The sequence below is a fragment of the Macaca fascicularis genome, chromosome 1 (genome assembly GCF_037993035.2).
Source record: "Macaca fascicularis isolate 582-1 chromosome 1, T2T-MFA8v1.1".
Classification (NCBI taxonomy): domain Eukaryota; kingdom Metazoa; phylum Chordata; class Mammalia; order Primates; family Cercopithecidae; genus Macaca; species Macaca fascicularis.
Genome location: NC_088375.1, coordinates 106,919,748 through 106,942,734, shown reverse-complemented (window position 1 = coordinate 106,942,734; position 22,987 = coordinate 106,919,748). Strand labels below are relative to the sequence as shown.

The window sequence follows — 22,987 nt, the reverse complement described above, 5'->3', positions numbered from 1 at the left end:
AGGTGGCACGCGCACGCTTGCGTGCGCGCCCCTTTTAGCGTCACGCGCTGGGGGACGCAGGAAGGCAAGTGGGCGGGGAAAGGCGCGAGAGCGAGCGCGAGAGGGAAAAGGAGGGAGGGGGTGGGGAAGAGGGAATCTTATATCACGTGACAGGGGCGGCGCGGCCCGGGGTGTCAGTGTGGAGGAGACTGAGGTAAAGTTGGGAGCGCAGCGGCGTTGGCGGCGTCGGCGGCGGCAGCGGCAGCGCGGCGGGGCCGGGTATTGTCCGCGGCCCCTTTAAATCCGCGATCCCCCTTTTACCCTCCCTCTTTTCTCCCCTGCCCCCGCCGTATGCCCCCTCCCTCGGTAGGCCCCCCCGCACCGTGTGTTCCCCCACTGTACACCCCCCCTCGTAGTCATGCGAGCCCTGGCGCCCCCCCCCCGCGAGTCGGCCGCCGGAGGTTTTGTTTATGGTTGGGTTCGGGGCCTAGTGGGCCGCGCCAGAGCCGGGGCCTCGATTTGGGAGCGTGGCCGGGGCGGGGCTTGGAGCAGCCGTAGGAAGGGGGGGCCATGCGGCTAGAGCCTGAGAGGGGAGAGCGAGAAAGAGCGCGAGCGAGCGAGGCCTGGGCCTTGCCTGAGGTAGGGCCCTCTCTTCACCCCGGCCGGTGCCTGCGGAGGAGAGGGCCTCCTCCCTTTCCACCCACTGCGGGCCTCCCCTGATCCGGATCCGGCCTGGTTTGGGGGTGGCGTGGGGGAGGGAGGGCGATGGGGTGGAGCTGCCCCAAACTCCCCCATGTGGCCCTCAGTTTGGTGTGCGAAGGATTAATTTGTTCCGGCTGGGAGGTAGGAAGGAGATTGGCCCCGTGGGCTCTCGATGTGGCGCTGAGGGGGGTGAGCCTCCCATCCTCCACGCGTGGGCTTGCGTCCCCTCTCCGTTTCCAGGCTCTTTGTCAGCTCCTTTTCCCTCCCTTCTTTCTCACCAACCCAGTTCTTGGAATATGTTTTTGCTGCTGTCTTTAGCTTCCTGTTTATACTGTAGTTTGGGTACCCCAAACAATTATGTTATTTGGGAAGCTAGACATGGAAGCCCCCATAGGGTGTATTACGCTTAAGGGACGTCACTAGAGCACTGGGGTATTTGTTCACTCTTCTCATAATGGGACAGGAATGCCCAATTTCTTCAAACCCTTAACCTTGTGGACAGCCCTTAAATTGCTTTGCAAACTGATGTCACAAACTGGAGACTGCTCCTTTTCCACCCTTCTTGAAATGTAGCCACCTCTGGTGTAGGATGTTGTGGGAAGAAAAACATCACAGTAACAGGCGTTTTTGTTATTATTGTTAACGTTTTTGCCTTTGACTCTCCCTGATTATTACATGGAGAAACCTTTTTTTTTTTGTCTTCTCTCCCATCCTACCTTCCTCCGCCCCACATCCTGTTTTGGGGATACCTGATGTGACTTGCTGGGAGGTGATGAGCATTACTAGTAACCAGCATTTCTAGAGAATTAAAACATTTTGGCTGTGTATCAGTTGATAAAACTGCTTTGAAATCTGTCTCCATTGTACTTAAATATTAGACTGTCCCAATGATTATAGAGAATTAAAACATTTTGGCTGTGTATCAGTTGATAAAACTGCTTTGAGATCTGACACCATTGTCCTTAAAGATTAGACTATCTCAATGATTGTTTCCTTTGTGAATGGGAAGTATTGCTGGCACGTAAACTAGTGATGAAAGGCCTAAAAATGTCCTGTTTTGTTTTTTGATCTTTAAAGCTCCTCCTTGCTATGTCCTTACTGGGAAGTACTCTTGCTAACTAGATTTCAGGGTGGTGGGGAAGGGGATGCAGGGACCATTTCAGCAAAGCATCTACAGAAATTAGTTGTTCTGTTAGAGGTAGCAAGTTTTACCCAACCCAGTCCAGCTTCAGTTTCTGAATTGTTTCTTAAATTAGATTGTAAGCTCCCTGAGGGCAGCTACGAAGTCATACTGCTTTTGTATTTTCCTGAAGTATTGGACACATAGTAGATTCTCAATAAATATTTGTTATTTAGTTTTTTCAGTGAAATTTCTCTGGCTATTTTTTTAAGTAGCTGGTTTTCAAAAAAGAGTCAAGGGCACTCCTGTGTTGAAACCTGTGTTTACTCTCGCACTATTTCCTTGGTCTCCAATACTTCTCACCCTACTTCCTTTAAATCTTTTTATATTCTAAGAAAGAGCAAGTAAGTAACAAGATCTTCGCCTCCAGTGTGATAGCTGGGAATGGGTCTGCTTGCTACTAATTCTGTGCCCTCAAGTGATCCATTCCAGATAACTTACTTTTGACCTGTTGCTCAGCGTTGTCACTACTAGGTGGTAAAATTTTCTTAGTCACATTTCGAAGCACTTGTAAGAGGGAAATGTTACTAGCAAGAGTGATTAGGAGGGTTTTTTTCTTTCTTGGTTAATTATATCTTTCAAGATGACTTTTTAATATGTTTACATCTGACTGGTACAGTATATGCAATCGTATATAGCTAGTCATGCAGTTTATGCCTGCAATATAACTTATTCTCACAAATTGATATCACATGTGGAGTAGAAAACAGTCATTATTTGTAAGTTACAGTAGTGGGTTGGAAATGGCTATGCCATATTAGAAAGTTCATCTTAGAGCCGATTTTAAAACAAAATAGTTTTCCTCTCATCTTGATATATATACGTATATATGTGTATATGTAGTCTTGTTGATTTGGATTCGGGGTACTTGGTTAAACAACTTTTTTTTTGTAAAGTTGAAACTTGGCTATAATGCTAACCTGGGAAAATGGGCTACTGTGTAGCAAATAATCCTTTCTAGCTTGAAATATTTATGGGTCTTTGTGTGCCTATATGTGTAGGGAGAAGAGGTAATGGCTTAAAAATTACCTGAAGCTGCCTTAAAAAAATCTTTCTTGATGCAAAGACCTGTGTAACCTATTGACGCAACTTGGTGAAGAATTTATGCATAGAAAAAGTCAACTTTCTCTGTGACATCCAAGAAAATCAGATGAAATTCACTTCCCTAATAGTTAATCCTTGCATATTTCTTTAGAAGTCCTTCCTCCCACTCGAATCCAGTAATATCTCTGGGCAGTCTAGAATTATGCTGTATAAGGTTTCATTAACAAGAAAAATTAAATATAGAGCAGAAAAGTATAAACTTATCCTCTTTGGAAGGGAATAAAGGCAGAGTAACCTATTATTTTGAGCACTCCATCATATGATTAATGTTTTCTTTTGTACTAAATGCAGCAGCTGAGATTGCATTATAAAACAAAGTATGAACTAAAGGAACTTGAATTCAGTAGAATCCTTCATTGTTAGAAGTCTTGTAACAAAAACTATATTCTGGTTTGGGGAAAGCCCTGTGTGTTCTGTGTCTCTTTAAAGACTCAACTAAGTCATCTTGCCAGCATTAAGGTCTCAAGTTTAAAATGATTTCCTAGAAGCACTTTCTTCCAAATAAAACTTTGTGCTAGATGCTTTTGGTTTGAGACAAATTTGAGATTCCTTGTGTATTAAGGTGAGTGGTGGAGGGTAATTGCCATTCTGGTTTCTTGAAAATGTGGACTAGGAGACCAAGAGAAGCACCTGTGAAAGCAGTGTGTTGGAATCATTTTCAGAGAACAGAGATTCTGGACAAAGTCGTTGGGGCTAATATGTACCCTGTTGAAGGCTGTGGTTTAAAAAAACAAAAAAACCCCACAAACACAAAACAAACCCATAGCATACTGAGAGAGATGAAACTTGAGGGAGAAAGAAGAGTCTAGACTTGAACTTGTGCTTTCCCAAACAATGGAGGTCACATGCAGCTTACATAAAAAAGTTGTAAGGCAGGTAAGGCTGTTTTCTTAGGTGATTGAATATAGTATTTAAAATTATTTTTCTGGAGTGTAGACTAATTTCCTTCCTGGAAGGCTTTTGTTTCCAGACATTACTGATTATCTTTACTTCTGTCAAAGGTACTTTAGATGCTTGCACCTATATAAAAGGCTTTTGATTATTAGCTAAATGTAAAGTGTGCTTATAGGGGACTAGTAACCAAACTGCTGTAACTTCTTAAAAAAGTCGCTTACACATGCTTTATACATTTCTTGTTACATAAAAATGGATTAACAGCTATAGCTCCTTAAGGAATTGATCAAGCTAATTATGTTGCAAGAATAAATGAATCTTCTTGATTTGTTCCTTTGAAGAAGTGAAAGTGTTTGGTGCTGAAGGTGCTGGTGAGAGAGTTAACGTATTTTGCCCACATTTAATACCTAATTTTCTTTTAAATCTTTCAGTATTCTACCTTGTAAATACTGTTATTTGTATATACTGTAAATGATGACGTCGGTGGGCACTAACCGAGCCCGGGGAAACTGGGAACAACCTCAAAACCAAAACCAGACACAGCACAAGCAGCGGCCACAGGTAAATAACCCAAAGCATATGGATTCATGGATAGCATTGCCAGCTGATGCTGGTTTCCATGCAGTACAGCATCATTCTGTGCTTTGAACTGTTGGTTTAGGTTCCTTATTTTTGTTTTCTAGTCCTTGGCTCTGTTTTTACTTAGGTTCTGATAACTGTTCATGACATGCTGTAAGGCAGAATGCTTACTTTTTTGTTGTTTGATAGTGTATTATGAGGCTTAGCACTTTATTAGGGGTCCTGTGCTTTTTATCTTTTTTTTTTTTTTAAGATAGGATCTCCCTTTGCATAGGTCAGAGTGCGGTGGCACAGTCACCTTTCATTTGTAGCCTCAACCTCTGGGGCTTAAGTGATCCTCCCGCCTCAGCCTCTTGAGTAGGTGGGACTACTAGTGCACACTACCATACCAGGCTTATTTTAAAATTTTTGTACAGATGGTAGTCTTGCTGCGTTGCCCAGGCTGGTCTTGAACTTCTGGGATTATAGGTGTGAGTCACTGCCCGGCTCTGTAACTCTTAAGATATTTAAGATAGCATTTCCCTTTTCTTACCTGGGCCATTTTAGCAATACCTTTCTGTTTCTTAGACCTTCCACCTTGATATCTCTCTCTCTTTTTTTTTTTTTTTTTTTGAGACGGAGCCTCGCTCTGTTGCCTAGGCTTGAATGAAATGGCGCGACCTTGGCTCACTGCAACCTCCGCCTCCCGGGTTCAAGCAATTCTCCTTGCCTCAACTTCCTGAGTAGCTGGGATTATAGGCGTGTGCCACCACGCCCAGCTCATTTTTGTATTTTTAGTAGAGACAGAGTTTCACCGTGTTGGTCAGGCTAGTCTCGAACTCCTGCCCTAAGGTGATCCACCTGCCTCGGCCTCCCAGGGTACTGGGATTACAGGCATGAGCAACTGCACCCTATCCCACCTTGATATCTCTCTAGCCAGCCTTTTCCATTCCAGATTTTAACCTTTGCTCCTCTTTTCCCCAATTTATCTTTTATTTTCCTATCCGTTCCCATTGAGGCCTTACCTGATTGTTCCTTTCCCACGAGGAGCTGGCAGCTTCACTGTGTTTCTTCAAAACTAAACGAAACACCTTAGAGCATTGCTCAATTTTAAGTTTTAAGGAGTAAATTAATCTCTTGGATATTAACTTTGACGTAGATATATTCTGTTTCTCACGTCAGGTTGATGTTAGTTGGTATGTAATGTGAATGAATTACTTATATTTGATTATGGTCAGATAAATTGAATATGTAAGACTGGAATTTCCCCCTTATGCATTTTTCTTTCATCTGTGTTTTCAGGTGAATTTCTGGTAGAATTATAATACTTAGTTGGGGCAGTAAAATTCCTAGTATCTTAACATACACTGGATATACAGAAGATATATTGAGTCTATTGTCAGACTTGTAGTATTCTAAGCTCTAAGAATAAGAGGATGGTGTTGGTTATCACAGAAATAAGAATAGAGTTTACACATGGCTTTGTAACTTAATATGAATTAAGGGGCAGATGTTTCAGAGTGGTTCTGTGATTCTAAGATGGAAGTCCCTTTAACTGTGAAGATTGGTGAATGAGTTCCTTACTCTTTCTGTAACAGTTTCACTCAATTTTTGTCATTTTACTGATTTAAGCATCTTTTTTTTTTTTTTTTTTGAGGTGGAGTCTTGCTCTGTTGCCTAGGCTGGAGTGCAGTGGCGCTCTCAGTTCACTGCAACCTCGTCCTCCCGGGTTCAAGCAATTCTCCTGCCTCAGCCTCCGGAGTAGCTGGACCTATGGGTGTGCGCCACCACACCCAGCTAATTTTTGTATTTCTAGTAGAGTCAGGGTTTTACCATGTTGGCCAGGCTGGTCTCGAACTACTGACCTCAGGTGATCTGCGTGCCTCGGGCTCCCAAAGTGCTGGAATTACAGGCGTGAGCCACCACCCGCGCCTATCCCTGATTTAAGTGTCCTAAATGGTGCTTTATTACTTGCTCATTTGTTACAAGGAAAAGAAAATTGGGGCAGTGGAGACGGACGCAATAGGTTTTTGTTCTCTAAACTGTTGCCTCATGATTATGCTTTCTTGATCTCATCTCAATTCCTAGGCCACTGCAGAACAAATTAGACTTGCACAGATGATTTCGGACCATAATGATGCTGACTTTGAGGAGAAGGTGAAACAAGTGAGTGTACCACTAATTTACTGTACACTATGAGAAAAGATACCAGGATTAGGGCATAATCAAATACCATAGATAGATGCCAGGATACTTTCTCCTGTAGGTATTGGGAGAATTTTCACCTGAAATATAATAGGTCAGGCTGATAAATAAGTGTTTTCATTCTCTCATTTATTGTAGCCCTTTGTTTTGTTTTTTGTTTTTTTTTTTTTTCAGATGAAGTCTCACTCTGTCACCCAGGCTGGAGTGCAGTGGCATGATATTGGCTTATTGTAGCCTCTGCCTCCTGAATTCAAGCAATTCTCGTGCCTCAGCCTCCCGAGTAGTTGGGATTACAGGCGCTTGCCACCACGCCTGGCTAATTTTTTTGTATTTTTAGTAGAGGTGGGGTTTCACCATGTTGGCCAGGCTGGTCTTGAACTCCTGACCTCAGGTGATCTGCCTGCCTCAGCCTCCCAAAGTGCTGGGATTACAGGGGTGAGCCACCGCACCCCGCCTATTGTAGCCCTTTGGATAGATACTTAGTTTGGAAATTTTATCTTAATTTTAACCTCTTGCCTGTTGCTGATGCCATTTTGTAGAAACTGAGCAGTTGTGGATATAGGAAATGTGGAAATTCATGCTGAAGCCTGTGTGTTTCAGAGTTTGGTTCTGTATTTGATGCTTAATTGCTTTGTAAATACTTTTGACCTCATCCCTGAACCACAGGTGTTAATATTTGGCTTTTGGAAATAGAATACCAAAATTCTCCGTTTTCCTTTTTTTTAGGGGTAGGGGTGGTTCTGGAAAACCTGCTAGGCAAATTCTACATCCTTTTTCTTTCTTTTTTTTTTTTTTTTTAATTTTGAGACGGAGTCTTGCTCGGTGGCCCAGGCTGGAGTGCAGTGGCGCGATCTCAGCTCACTGCAACTTCTGCCTCCTGAGTTCAAGCGATTCTCCTGCCTCAGCCTCCCATGTAGCTAGGCTTACAGGCACCCACCACCACACTTGTATAATTTTTGTATTTTTAGTAGAGACAGGGTTTCACCATGTTGGTCAGGCTGGTCTCAAACTCCTGACCTCAAGTGATCCGCCCACCTCGGCCTCCCAAAGTGCTGGGATTATAGGCATGAGCCACCGTGCCTGGCCCTCATCTTTTGCTTTTTAAACCTGTTTTTTTCAAACTCAGCTGATACCGTTTCCCTTCACCTAGTTTCCTTTCATTGGGAGTGTGAGCATAAGCCTGTTCATGATGGTTGCTCTTTTTTCTCTTTCAGTTGATTGATATTACAGGAAAGAACCAGGATGAATGTGTGATTGCTTTGCATGACTGCAATGGAGATGTCAACAGAGCCATCAATGTTCTTCTGGAAGGAAACCCAGACACGGTAGAGTGCTTATAGAGTGTTCTAGGACATGGGTCCTCAATTGGGAGGCTGGTAATATTCTAAAAGTAGCAAGTGGCAACACGCCTTAAAGCAGAGCACCTTTTTCTCGAAGTAAAGTTGGGAACTTTCTTGGAGATTGTTCACCACGGGTTACAGATACTTAAAATTTATGTGTACTACATCCTCTTTATGAGGATAATGGTCATAGGAGAAAACAGTGAAATCAGTCTCTGCTAATTGGCCTGAAATAAATTATTTATTCCAGGCTAGTGACTTGTTTTCAGGCTGTGGGGTTAGGCTGAATTAGAGGTGCGATTTGATAGCCTTGGATATTGCTGTTGAACAAAGTCACACACTATATTTGATTCTGGTTTTGGTTTTGTTTTTTTTCCTATTTATTTATTTATTTATTTTGAGACGGAGTCTCGCTCTGTTGCCCAGGCTGGAGTGCAGTGGCTGATCTCAGCTCACCGCAAACTCTGCCTCCCGGGTTCACGCCATTCTCTTGCCTCAGCCTCCTGAGTAGCTGGGACTATGGGTGCCCGCCACTGCGCCCGGCTAAGTTTTTGTCTTTTTAGTAGAGACAGGGTTTCACCGTGGTCTCGATCTCCTTACCCGCCCACCTTGGCCTCCCAAAGTGCTGGGATTACAGGCGTGAACCACCGCACTTGGCCTTTTTATTTCATTTTATTTATTTTACATATTTGATTCTGATATCAGGACATTCCCCTCAGTATCAGCTTTGCATTGCACAATACTGTTTCATTGCCTGAACTTATTTCTGTTGAGGTAGCAGAGAAACAAGCTTTGTAGCCTGCTGACCATCCCTAGAGATGATAGGGGATATCTTGGAGGATCTCTTGCCCTGAAATTTAGACAAGTTGCTTTCACTTCTCCTTCCCACTTCATGAGAATTGTGTTTTTGTGCTTGTCTTATGTTTGTAGCAAATTGTAATCCTCTGACTGCCTTATTAACCTTCAGAATGTTCCTGCAATGCTTACTAGAGAAATTTTGTTTTTTTAATAAGCAGTGTATTATTATTATTATTTTGAGACAGGGTCTTACTCTGTGGCCCTGGCTGGAGTGCACCGACATGCTGCAACCTCCTTGTCCTGGGCTTAGGTGATCCTCCCACTTCAGCCTCCTGAATAGCTGGGACCACAGGCATGGGCCACCATGTCCAGCTGATTTTCCTATTTTTAGTAGAGCCAGGGTTTCTCCATGTTGCTCAGGCTGGTTTCAAACTCCTGGGCTCAAGTGAGCTGCCTGCCTCGTCCTCTCAAAGTGCTGGGATTATGGGTATGAGCCACTGCACCTGGTCCAGTGTATTACTTTGAAATCATTTTCATTCATTGGGTGTTATACTGGGGCTCTTTGGTTGGGATAGATATTAAAATTCATCCTTAGAGATAACAACTTTTTTTTTTTTTTTCCTTGAGTCAGAGTCTTGGTCTTGTTGCCCAGGCTGGAGTGCAGTGGTGCGAACCTGCTTTCTGCAACCTCCACCTCCCAGGTTCAAGTGATCCTATGCCTCAGCCTCCGGAGTAGCTGGGATTACAGGCATCTACCACCACACCTGGCTAATTTTTTTTTTTTTTTTTGAGATGGAGTCTCTCTCTGTCTCCCAGGCCAGAGTATATCCCTGCTCACTGCAAACTCCGCCTCCTGGGTTCAAGCAGTTCTCATGCCTCAGCTTCCTGAGTAGCTGGGACTACAGGCATGCACCACCATGCCTGGCTAGTTTTTTGTGTTTTAGTGGAGACAGTGTTTCACTACGTTACCCAGGGTGGTCTTGAACTCCTGAGCTCAGCCAATCCTCCTGCCTCGGCCTTCCAAAGTGTTAGGATTACAGGTGTGAGCCATGGAACCTGGCCTCAGATACAACAACTTTCTGATACTACAGAGTCACTCCAGCTAAATGCAGGAGGTTTGTCAATTTCTTTGAGACAATGGGAAATAATAATGGAAAACTTTTAACAACAATTGAATTTAAGTTGGTGGATTTTTTTCTTCAAAAGTGTAGTCCTGTATTAAATTTTACACTATTGACCTTATTTGAATATTTATTGTCTGGTCAGTCAAGATATAATGCTTTTGATTTGTTTTGGGTTTACTCTAGAAGAATTGTCTCTAGATTTTATGGGGGGAGCGAGGTGGGGCTATTTATGTTTTTTTTAAAGTCTGAATGTTTTTTCACATATCACATTTTATCTTACCTTCCAGCATCTTCTGTCTAGTGCTGTAAGGCTAATGTTACACAGTATTAAAAAAGAAAATAAGCTGGAGAATACAGGTTTATGCTACGAATAGACCAGCTACTAGTGAAACCAATGGGAAGCAAAGTCAGCTACCAGGGATGCTGGATGTATTTGGGTGGGTGAGATCATTTCAGAAATCTGAGGGTGCCTTTGGGAAGATAATAGTAATTCTTTTTCCTTATAGGCCCATCTGGTGCCAGCAGCAGATGTGCATACAGAGGAGGGAGAAAGGTTACAGTTTCCTGAAACTTGCCAGGTTTTGAGACAGTAGCATAAATTCTAAAAGCTGTTTTGAGTCTAGCTTCCAGAGTGTTCCTGGTGTATATTTAGCTACAGGGTTGTTCTAACTTAATGTGAGCATAAAATGACCCACCAACTGTAATGTGTAATAGGCTTGGGTTGGAAGAGTAGGCAGCCACAAACTTCCAAGTCCTGGGTAGGTAGTCTTTTTAAAACAAATGAATTAAGAGTTGGGTTCTTGGCCCTGCCACCCAGGCTGGAGTGCAGTAGCATGATCACCGCAGCCATGGACACCTGGGCTCAAGCAACCCTCCCACCTCAGCCTCCTTAGTAGCTGGGACAACAGGTGTGTGCCACCATACCGGTTTTTTTTTTTTTTTGAAGATGGAGTCTCGCTCTGTTGCCCAGGCTGGAGTGCAGTGGTGCGATCTTGGCTCACTGCAGCCTCCACCTCCTGGGTTCAAGTGATTCTCCTGTGTCAGCCTCCCAAGTAGTTGGGACTACAGGCGCCTGCCACCACGCCTGGCTAATTTTTGTATTTTCAGTAGAGATGGGATAAACATCATATTGGCCAGGCTGGTCTCAAACTCCTGACCTTATGATCTGCCTGCCTTGGCCTCCCAAAGTGCTGGGGTTACAGGTGTGAACCACTGCATTCGGCTTATTTTTTATTTTTATTTTTTGAGATGGCAGTTTTGCTCTTGTTGCGCAGGCTGGAGTGCAATGGCTTGATTTCGGCTCACTGCAACCTCTGCCTCCCGGGTTCAAGCAATTCTCCTTCCTCAGCCTCCCACGTAACTGGGATTACAGGCATGCACCACCACGCCTGGCTAATTTTTGTATTTTTAGTAGAAATAGGGTTTTGCCATGTTGGTCAGGCTGGTCTTGAACCTCTGACCTCAGGTGATCCGCCCACCTCGGCCTCCCAAAGTGCTGGGATTACAGGCATGAGCCACTGCACCTGGCCCCAGCTGTTTAAAAAAAAACACACATTTTGAGAGGTGAAGTGAAGGTCTTGCTGTATTTTGCAGCCTGGTCTCAAGCACCTGACTTCAAGCAATCTCCCCACCTCTGTGAAATTATTACTTTAGTAAACTACTTACTATGGACAATTGACTCTTTGTAATATGTAGATATTCTTTTATTACATACATATATATTTTTTGAAATGGAGTCTCGTTCTGTTGCCAGGCTTGAGTGCAGTGGCATGATCTCGGCTCACTGCAACCTCTGAGTCCCAGGTTCAAGTGATTCTCCTGCCTCAGCCTCTGGAGTAGCTGGGACTACATGTGCGCACCACCCCGCCAAGCTAATTTTTGTATTTTTGGTAGAGACAGGGTTTCACCATGTTGGCCAGGCTGGTCTTGATCTCTTGACTTCATGATCCACCTGCCTCAGCCTCCCAAAGTGCTGGGATTACAGGCGTGAGCCACCACAGCTGGCCTACAATTTTTTTTTTTTTTTAATTTAAAACTTACCGGCTGGATATGGTGTCTCACACCTGTAATCCCAGCACTTTGGGAGGCTGAGGCACGTGGATCACTTGAAGTCAGGAGTTCCAAGACCAGCCTGGTCAACATGGTGAAACCATGTCTCTACTAAAAGTCGAAAAATTAGCCAGGCGTGGTGGCATGCGCCTGTAATCCTAGCTACTTGGGAGACTGAGGCATGAGAATCACTTGAACCTGGGAGGCGGAGGTTGCAGTGAGCCAAAATCAAGAGCCACCGCGCTACAGCCTGGGTGACACAGTGAGACTCTGTCTCAAATATATTAGAAAAATAATAAAAATAAAATTTACTATTTTAGCCTTTTTTCTTTTCTTTTTTTTTTTTCTTTCTTTTTTTAAATCCGAGACAGTGTTTTGTAATCCCAAAATGCTGGGATTACAGGTGTGAACCACCACACCTGGCCCTGTTATAATTTTAAATTTCGTATTTTTGAACTTAAAAAACTTTGTGGACTGGATTTGATTATGCCTGTAAGCCTAGCACTTTGGGAGGCTGAGGAGGGAAGATCGCTTAAGGCCAGGAGTTCAGACCAGCCTGGCAATATGGTGAGATCCTGTCTCTTAAAAAAAAAAAAAAAAAAAAATTCAAAAATTAGCTGGCCGTGGTGGCATGCGCCTGTGGTCCTAGCTACTTAGGAGGATGGGGCAAGAGAATCACTTGAGAGCCCAGGAGCTGGAGGTTGCAGTGTGCCATGATCACACCACCACACTCCAGCCTGGCTATAGAGTGAGACCTTGTCTCTTAAAAATACTTTTATTGGCCGGGCGCGGTGGCTCAAGCCTGTAATCCCAGCACTTTGGGAGGCCGAGACGGGCGGATCACGAGGTCAGGAGATCGAGACCATCCTGGCTAATATGGTGAAACCCCGTCTCTACTAAAAATACAAAAAACTAGCCGGGCGAGGTGGTGGGCGCCTGTAGTCCCAGCTACTCGGGAGGCTGAGGCAGGAGAATGGCGTAAACCCGGGAGGCGGAGCTTGCAGTGAGCTGAGATCCGGCCACTGCACTCCAGCCTGGGCGACAAAGCGAGACTCCGTCTCAAAAAAAAAAACAAAAAACAAAAAACAAAAACTTTTATTATGGTAAGATATATTACATTAGACTTATTTTAAAATGTTAAGTACATTCATAATGAGTGTGGTCATTACTACTATTCATTTCCAGAACTTGTTCATCATCCCAAATAGTAATTCTGTATCCATTAAATAATAAATCCTCATTCCTCCCTGTTCCCAGCTTCTAAGTAACCTCTTCTATATTCTGTTCTGTTCTTCTTTTTTAATATGTGTGCTGCCGAAGTGAGCACTTATTTTCTTTAAGCAAATCTCAGAATTGTGTGAGACCGTTCTGTTTTCTTTTTTCCTTTTTTTTTTGAGATAGGGTCTTCTGTCGCCCAGGCTGGAGAGCAGTGGTGTGATCATGACTCACTGCAGCTTCTGCCTCCTGGGCTCAAGCAATTTTCCCACCTCAGCCTCCCGAGTAGCTGGGACCACAGGCGTGTGGCACCGCACCTGGCTAACTTTGGTATGTTTAGTAGAGACAGGGTTTTGCCATGTTGCCTAGGATGGTCTCAGACTCCTGGCCTCAAGTGATCCACCCTCCTTGGCCTCAGAAAGTGCTGGGATTATAGATATGAGCCACCATCCCTGGCCCTGTTTTCTGTTTCTATTTGCCTGTTTTAGATATCTCATATAAGTGAAATCATGTAATATTTGACCTTTTGTTTCTAACTTACTTCACTTAGCGTAATGTTTCAAGGTTCATCCATATTGTGACATGGGTCAGAATTTCATTCCTTTTTAAGGCTAATATTCCATTGTACATATATGTGGCATTTTGTTTACTCATCAGTGGGCACTTGGAATTATCTGGAAGTTGTAGACTTAATACTTGATTCCCTTAAGTTCTTCAACATGCTTCCCCTTAAAGGAGGCTACTCTTTTACATGACCATAATACTATTATCAATCCTGATAAGGTCAATAATTTTATATTATCTAATACTCAGCCCATATTCTGAAAGTGATTAGATATTAAGTAGCTGTTACTGAGCACTAGGGCCATGATTGAGTTTGATGGTAAGATAATAAAGATCTGAGGCTGGGTACGGTGGCTCATGCCTGTAATCCTAGCACTTTGGGAGGCCATGGCAGGTGGGTCACGAGGTCAAGAGACGGAGACCATCCTGGCCAGCATGGTGAAACCCCATCTCTACTAAAAATGCAAAAATTAGCTGGGTGTAGTGGTGCCCTGTAGCCCCAACTACTTGGGAGGCTGAGGCAGGAGAATCACTTCATCTCGGGAAGTGGAGGTTGTAGTGAGCCAAGATTGCACCACTGCACTCCAGCCTGGTGACAGAGCGAGACTAAGTCTCAAAAAAAAAAAAAAGAAAAGAAAAATCTGATAGTGTTGGTGTTTGTCCTGGAAGTTTCGTTTGTATAGGTTTTTTGCAAAAGTATGTGTAAATCGGCCGGGCGCGGTGGCTCAAGCCTGTAATCCCAGCACTTTGGGAGGCCAAGACGGGCGGATCACAAGGTCAGGAGATCAAGACCATCCTGGCTAACATGGTGAAACCCCGTCTCTACTAAAAATACAAAAAACTAGCAGGGTGAGGTGGCGGGCGCCTGTAGTCCCAGCTACTCGGGAGGCTGAGGCAGGAGAATGGCGTAAACCCGGGAGGCGGAGCTTGCAGTGAGCTGAGATCCGGCCACTGCACTCCAGCCTGGGCGACAGAGCGAGACTCCGTCTCAAAAAAAAAAAAAAAAAAAAAAGTATGTGTAAATCAAGGTATGCATTTTAAAAAAAACTTTTAGTTTATAATGCTCGTTTTCCTGAGGAAGAGTGTTTTGCAAGGGTGTTTAGCTTATTTTCCTTACCACAGACTTTCCGTCTTGCAATTAGGAATGTATCATAGATATACATTTTTCACTGGGGAAAGTTAAATTGACTGATAACAATTTAGGAAATACAGGGAGAACACTGCAAGTAAAACCTGGATGGAAGGCTTCCTATAATCAGTATCTCTTGGGGTCAGGGCTGTGACTGTTGTTTGGTCTTCTTTTATTTTTATTTTTATATACTTTTTGAGACAGGGTCTTACTCTGTCACCTAGACTGAGTACAGTCGCATAACCATGACTCACTGCAGTCTCAGCCTCCAGGGCTCAAGTTATCATTCTGCCTCAGCCTTCAAGTAGTTGGGGTGACAGGAGTGTACCACCACACTTGGCTAATTTTTAAATTTTTAGTAGAGACCAGAGTCTCATTTTGTTGCCTAGGTTGGTCTCGAACTCCTGGCCTGAAGCAATCTTCCTGCCTTGACCTCCCGACCTCCCAAAGTGCTGAGGTTATAGGTGTGAGCCACCACACCTAGCCTTATCTTTTTTTCTTTTTTCTTTTCTTTTTTTTTTGAGATGGAGTCTTGCTCTGTCGCCCAGGCTGGAGTGCAGTGGCCAGATCTCGGCTCACTGCAAGCTTTACCTCCTGGGTTTACGCCATTCTCCTGCCTCAGCCTCCGGAGTAGCTGGGACTACAGGCGACTGCCACTTCGCCCGGCTAGTTTTTTGTATTTTTTAGTAGAGACAGGATTTCACTGTGTTAGCCAGGATGGTCTCAATCTCCTGACCTCGTGATCCGCCCGTCTCGGCCTCCCAAAGTGCTGGGATTACAGGCTTGAGCCCCACTGCGCCCGGCCTTCTTTTTTCTTTTTTCTTTTTTTTTTTTTTGAGATGGAGTCTCACTCTGTCACCCAGGCTGGAGTGCAATGGCAGGATCTCAGCTTACTGCAACCTCCGCCTCCTGGGTTCAAGCAATTCTCCTGCCTCAGCCTCCCTAGTAGCTGGGATTACAGGCACCTGCCACCACGCCCAGCTAATTTTTTGTATTTTTAGTAGAGATAGGGTTTCACTATGTTGGCCAGGCTGTTCTTGAACTCTTGACCTCAGGCAGTCCACCCACCTCAGCCTCCCAAAATGCTGGGATTACAGGTGTGAGTCACTGCACCCAGCCCTTTTTTTCTTTTTTTTTTTTCTTTGAGAGGGAGTCTTGCTCTGTCGCCCAGGCTAGAGTGCAGTGGTGTGGTACGATCTCACCTCACTGCACCCTCCTCCTCCCGGGTTCAAGCAGTTCTCCGCTTTAGCCTCCTGAGTAGCTGGGATTACAGGTGTGCACCACCACACCTGGCTAATTTTTGTATTTTTTTTTTTTTTTTTTTTTTGAGACGGAGTCTCGCTCTGTCGCCCAGGCTGGAGTGCAGTGGCCGGATCTCAGCTCACTGCAAGCTCCGCCTCCCGGGTTCACGCCATTCTCCTGCCTCAGCCTCCGGAGTAGCTGGGACTATAGGCGCCCACCACCTCGCCCGGCTAGTTTTTTGTATTTTTAGTAGAGACGGGGTTTCACCATGTTAGCCAGGATGGTCTCGATCTCCTGACCTTGTGATCCGCCCGTCTCGGCCTCCCAAAGTGCTGGGATTACAGGCTTGAGCCACCGCACCCGGCCTAATTTTTGTATTTTTAGTAGAGACAGGGTTTCACCATGTTGGCCAGGCTGGTCTGGAACTCCTGACCTTGTGATCTACCTGCCTTGGCCTCCCACTCCCAAAGTGCTGGGATTACAGGTGTGAGCCACCGTGCCTAGCCACCCAGCCTGACCTTTATTTATTTATTTATTTATTTAGAGAAGGAGTCTCACTCTGTTGCCCAGGCTAGAGTGCAGTGGGGCATCTCAGCTCACTGCAAGCTCCGCCTCCCGGGTTCACCCCATTCTCCTGCCTCAGCCTCCCGAGTAGCTGGGACTACAGGTGCCTGCCACCACGCCCGGCTAATTTTTTTTTTGGATTTTTAGTAGAGGTGGGGTTTCGCCATGTTAGCCAGGATGATCTCGATCTCCTGACCTCGTGATCCACCCACCTCGGCCTCCCAAAGTGCTGAGATTACAGGCATGAGCCACCATGCCCGGCCATCAGCCTGATCTTTTAAATGAAATTGCTGTGTGTGTTTTTGTGTGTGTTTTTGTGTGTGTCTGTAGGTAGGTAGCTATAGCTGTTTTCCTCCTAAATTTATGGGTGAGTTTAGAGAATGTGTCCAAGAGTAGAATGCTGCTCATTCATTCTGAATTCATAGGTAACTTTTGGAAACATTGTTTTCTTTTTTGCTTTATTTGGTATGAATGATGCTGTAAAAAGTTGTGGGTCACTGACTCTGAAGGAAATTAGTGTTTTTTTTTTTTTTTTTTTTTTAGCCCAGGAAATAACAGTTGAAAGATAAGGACCTGGCCGGGTGCGGTGGCTCAAGCCTGTAATCCCAGCACTTTGGGAGGCCGAGACGGGTGGATCACGAGGTCAGGAGATCGAGACCATCCTGGCTAACACGGTGAAATCCCGTCTCTACTAAAAATACAAAAAAAAAAAAACTAGCTGGGCGAGGTGGCGGGCGCCTGTAGTCCCAGCTACTCCGGAGGCTGAGGCAGGAGAATGGCGCAAACCCGGGAGGCGGAGCTTGCAGTGAGCTGAGATCCGGTCACTGCACTCCAGCCCGGGTTACAGAGCAAGACTCTGTCTCAAAAAAAAAAAAAAAAGAAAGATAAGGACCAATAACTTGGTCCTTTGGCTAATATGCTTAAGTGACTGAATTAGATAGAGGTCTTTGTAATCCTCTTGGAAGTGATCCCGGCAATCTGTTTCCTATAAGTACCTTCCCTACAAAAAAGACTGGGCTCGGTGGTTCACATCTGTAATCCCAGCACTTTGAGAGGCTGAGGTGGTGGATCACCTGCGGTCAGGAGTTCGAGAGACCAGCCTGGTGAACATGGTGAAACACTGTCTCTACTAAAAATACAAAAATTAGCCAGGCATAGTGTTGTGTGCCTGTAATCTTAGCTACTCGAGAGACTGAGGCATGAGAATCGCTTGAACCTGGGAGGCGAAGGTCGCAGTGAGCCAAGATCACGCCACTCCACTCCAGCCTGGGCAACAGAGCAAGACTCTGTCTCAAATAAATAAATAAATATAAAATAAAAAATGAAGGACTTTGCTTTTGGTAGTGATGTGTATAAAATATTTAAACAGAAGTAAAAGCAAACTAATGGAAGTGTCTTAGACATGTATGCTGAGTGGAGAATGGTTAAGTCAATCAGTTGTCCCAGCTTTCATCTCTGGTGTCCTCCATATTGATTAGATATGAATGCTCTACCCTTCTATAGCATTCCTGGGAGATGGTCGGGAAGAAGAAGGGAGTCTCAGGCCAGAAGGATGGTGGCCAGACGGAATCCAACGAGGAAGGCAAAGAAAATCGAGACCGGGACAGAGACTATAGTCGGCGACGTGGTGGGCCACCAAGACGGGGGAGAGGTGCCAGCCGTGGACGAGAGTGTATGCATGGGGCTTTATCAAAACCAGCTGTGGGTCAGTAATGTCTAGACTCTAGGGATGTGCCAGGGCCCTGCTAGGCAGGACCCAAGAACCATTATATTATCCTTTTGCTTTTCTTGCCATCATCTCTTCTGAGACCTTGACATCTCTTGCATGTAGCCTTTTGTACCAACAGCCACCAGTCTGGCATGAGATTACCCTGTAGTCATTTGTAAAGTTAAATTTGACGTGCAGCTCTCCGTTAAGGCACATTACCATTCCCCGAGTAACATGTTCCCATCCTTCCAGCTCATTTTCTCTTCATTGTTTTTTTAATTCCCAATACCATATTACATACCATTTATATATTTGTATATATCTTGTTGACTGTGCTCTGGCCATCTGTGGTTTGGTTTTTTTGTTTGTTTGTTTTGTTTTTTAATTTTTATTTTTATTTCAGTTCGAGGTCAGGAAAATGGATTGGATGGCACCAAGAGTGGAGGGCCTTCTGGAAGAGGAACAGAAAGAGGCAGAAGGGGCCGTGGCCGAGGCAGAGGTGATCAGTTTGTAGGGGGATGGATACTGGGGGCAGGTTACTCTTTATTCATTAGCGGTCTGCTTTACTTTTTATTGTTAGAGGTAGTCTCACTCTCACCCAGGCCGGAGTGCAGTGGCCCAGTCATAGCTCACTGCAGCCTCAGACTCCTGTGCTCAAATGATCCTCCTGCCTCAGGCTCCCTAGTAGCTAAGACTACAGATGGCTGCCAATATGCCTTTTTTTTTTTTTTGAGACGGAGTCTCGCACTGTAACCCAGGCTGGAGTACAGTGGCACGATCTCAGCTCGCTGCAAACTCCACCTCCCAGGTTCACACCATTCTCCTGCCTTAGCCTCCTAAGTAACTGGGACTATAGGCACCCGCCACCACGCCTAGCTAATTTTTTTTTTTTTTTTTTTTTGAGACGGAGTCTCGCTCTGTCGCCCAGGCTGGAGTGCAGTGGCCAGATCTCGGCTCACTGCAAGCTCCGCCTCCCGGGTTCACGCCATTCTCCTGCCTCAGCCTCCCGAGTAGCTGGGACTACAGGCGCCCATCACCTCGCCTGGCTAGTTTTTTGTATTTTTTAGTAGAGACGGGGTTTCACCGGGTTAGCCAGGATGGTCTCGATCTCCTGACCTCGTGATCCGCCCATCTCGGCCTCCCAAAGTGCTGGGATTACAGGCTTGAGCCACCACGCCCGGCCCAATTTTTTGTATTTTTAGAAGAGACGGGGTTTCACTGTGTTAGCAAGGATGGTCACGATCAAGGTGGTCTCAATCTCCTGACCTCGTGATCCGCCCGCGTCGACCTCTTAAAGTGCTGGGATTACAGGCATGAGCCACCGCGCCCAGCCACTTTTTTTTTTGAGACAGAGTCTCACTCTGTTGCCTAGGCTGGAGTGCGGTGACTCCATCTTGGCTCACTGCAGCCTCTACCTTTAGTAGAGACGAGGTTTCACCATGTTGCCCAGGCTGGTGTTGAACTCCTGACCTCAGGTGATCCACTTGCCTCAGCCTACCAAAGTACTGGGATTACAGGTGTGAGCCAGTATGCCTGGCCCACCTGGCTTAATTTTTGGCTCACTGCAACCTTTGCCTCCCGGCTTCAAGCGATTCTCCTGTCTCAGTCTCCCGAGTAGCTGGAATTACAAGCGTGCACCACTATGCCTAGCTAATTTTTGTATTTTTAGTAGAGACGCAGTTTCACCACATTGGCCAGGCTGGTCTCGAGCTCCTGACCTCAAGTGATGCGCCCGCCTCGCTAATTTTTAAATGCTTCTGTGGAGATGGAGTCTTAATGTCTTGCCCAGGGTGGTCTCAAACTCCTGGCTTCAAGAGCTCTTCCTGCTTGGCCTCTCAAAGTGCTGAGGTTATAGGTGTGAGACACAGCACTTGGCTCCAGGGTCTTCTTTGTTTAAAAGCAAATTAACATGAAGTCTAGTTAATTATTGAAGTCTCATGCATATATTAGAGGTTGCAGAAGGAGAGAGTGAGAAAGAAGGTAGATGTCATTTCCTCTAGTCTTTATTGCTAGTATTGTATTTGCTTGAGGACGGGGTAGTCTGAGCAGCAAAAGAACAATCTCTCTGACGTGTCTTCCTCTATTACTCTATTAGTAGTCCTACTCTATTACTGATATGTAACATGGGACAGAGAGAAAGAACATCTGATAGTATCAACCACGTTTTATTCCTGAGCTGCCTCAGCTGGCAAGGTAGTTTTTTGTATTTTTGAGGCAAGGTTTCACTGTCACCCAGGCTGGACTGCAGTGGTGTGGTCTCAGCTCATTGCAACCTCTGCTTCCTGGGCTCAAGTGATCCTCCTGCCTTAGCACCCCAAGGAGCTGAGACTATAAGCGTGTGCTACCACACTTGGCAAATTTTTGTGCTTTTTGTAGAGATAGTGTTTTGCTCTATTGCCTAGGCTGGTCTCGAACTTTTGGATGCAAGCAATCCACCCGCCCTCAGCCTTTCTTCTTCTTCTTTTTTTTTTTTTTTTTTTTTTTTTTGAGATGGAGTCTCGCTCTGTCACCCAGGATGGGGTGCAGCGGCCGGATCTCAGCTCACTGCAAGCTCTGCCTCCCGGGTTTATGCCATTCTCCTGCCTCGGCCTCCCGAGTAGCTGGGATTACAGGCACCCGCCACCTCGCCCGGCTAGTTTTTTGTATTTTTTAGTAGAGACAGGGTTTCACCATGTTAGCCAGGATGGTCTCGATCTCCTGACCTCGTGATCCGCCCATCTTGGCCTCCCAAAGTGCTGGGATTACAGGCTTGAGCCACCGCGCCCGGCCAATTTTTTTTGTTGTTGTTGAGATGGAGTCTCGCTCTGTCGCCCAGGCTGGAGTGCAGTGGCGTGATCTCGGCTCACTGCAAGCTCCGCCTCCCGGGTTCACGCCATTCTCCTGCCTCAGTCTCCCGAGTAGCTGGGACTACAGGCGCCCGCCAGCTCGCCCGGCTAGTTTTTGGTATTTTTTTTTTTTTTTTTAGTAGAGATGGGGTTTCACCGTGTTAGCCAGGATGGTCTCGATCTCCTGACCTCGTGATCCGCCCGTCTCGGCCTCCCAAAGTGCTGGGATTACAGGCTTGAGCCACCGTGCCTGGCCCACCCTCAGCCTTTCAAAGTGCTGGGATTACCACCATAAGCCACTGTGCCTGCCTGGCAAGGAAGTTTTACATCAACTTTTAAGATACATCTCTCTTCTCTTTTTGTCATTCTTTCTTTAGGTGGCTCTGGTAGGCGAGGAGGAAGGTTTTCTGCTCAAGGAATGGGGTAAGTTCCATTGATCTAATGTCTTAATGTTTTTTCCCTTAAAAATTACTGTAGGCAGCCTTAACCAGAATGATCAGAATGATTTCTAGACTATATGGTCAAAAAGATGTGAGGACTTAGGACTCATTTCTTAGGCATAAACCTTTACCACCTGAATCATTACCTATATTTTATATATCTTTATTTGAATCAATACACCTGTTATTTTCTCAGAATGTCTTAGATATATGTTGAGATTATACCATGAAATTTTGGGTAGAGTGATAAGTGAGAAAAAGTAGGTAACACACAGGATTATAGAATGGGGCCATGATAGATTTGTACTAGAAAGGATGCAGTCAAGATTTTGATTCTTTCAGTTAATATTTGCCAAAGCTGCTTAGAGGTCAAAGACTCTAAGTTTTATTTTTTCCAGAACCTTTAACCCAGCTGATTATGCAGAGCCAGCCAATACTGATGATAACTATGGCAATAGTAGCGGCAATACGTGGAACAACACTGGCCACTTTGAACCAGATGATGGGACGAGTGAGTGACCATTTATCATTCATTTCTTGTCTCGGGGAATCTAAGGAAATAGTTTTTTTGTGGTTATAGTTACATTAAAATGTGGAGGAATAGTATTTGGTTATGGAGATAGGGTGAGAAAGGGCTGGCAATTGTATTACTATGTGTACTGTTTATGTAACGTGCATATGGGCACATTACGCATGCTATTTCAGTTAATGCTGCTTTATATTGTATGAAATAGTTATCATCACTTTCCAGATGACAAAACTAAGGCTGAAAGAGAGGTTATAAATTTGCTAGCATTTGAACTCAGCGTTGTTTGACCCTGAAAGTCCATGCCCTTTCAATTATACTATGTCATGCTATTAGGTCCAAGTGTATTTTCTAGTGTTTATGTTAGGGTAGCTTTGCCTTTTGAAAAGATAGCCAGAATTAATTAATCAAGCCACTGCTTGTAAAGATGAACAAGGCCCAGAATCAAAGTCCACACTATCCATTTATTTGTTTTCTGTTACTGAGATAAGAATATCCTTTTTTTCCCTTTATTTTTGGGACACATCAGTATATGAACAAAAAGATTTCGAAATCTCTCTAGCCTTTCTGGTGCCCCGTTGAACAGCCTTCTTGGTGTGATGGAGTATTGAGGATTGGAATGAGATTACTTTTTTGTTAACTGACTTTGGTGCCTGTGTCTGGGCTGGATATAAATGTTTAAGGAGGCCGGGCGCAGTGGCTCACGCCTGTAATCCCAGCACTTTGGGAGGCCGAGGCGGGCGGATCACAAGGTCAGGAGATCGAGACCACGGTGAAACCCCGTCTCTAAAAATACAAAAAATTAGCCGGGTGCGGTGGCGGGCGCCTGTAGTCCCAGCTA

At 45.0% G+C, this 22,987-nt stretch overlaps 1 protein-coding gene across 50 annotated transcripts in view; it reads left to right on the top strand.

Moving 5' to 3' along the window:
* The first annotated feature begins 160 nt into the window (after positions 1-160).
* UBAP2L (ubiquitin associated protein 2 like) overlaps positions 161-22,987 on the top strand; it is a 57,713-nt gene continuing 34,886 nt past the window's right edge. For 16 of the 50 annotated variants that reach the window (XR_012414407.1, XR_012414406.1, XM_065545333.1 and 13 more), the window contains exons 1-8: positions 168-258; positions 4,291-4,420; positions 6,506-6,583; positions 7,837-7,947; positions 18,151-18,352; positions 18,759-18,854; positions 21,558-21,603; positions 22,019-22,131. Coding sequence is in view for 47 of the 50 variants with exons in the window: in XM_065545333.1 (XP_065401405.1) it covers positions 4,331-4,420; positions 6,506-6,583; positions 7,837-7,947; positions 18,151-18,352; positions 18,759-18,854; positions 21,558-21,603; positions 22,019-22,131 (736 nt within the window). In the remaining 3 variants the exon portion in view is untranslated. Of the gene's footprint in view, positions 619-4,290; positions 4,421-6,505; positions 6,584-7,836; positions 7,948-18,150; positions 18,353-18,758; positions 18,855-21,557; positions 21,604-22,018; positions 22,132-22,987 lie in introns of all 50 variants that reach the window. The other 34 variants (XM_073994749.1, XM_065545340.1, XM_065545316.2 and 31 more) reach the window with 5 other exon arrangements.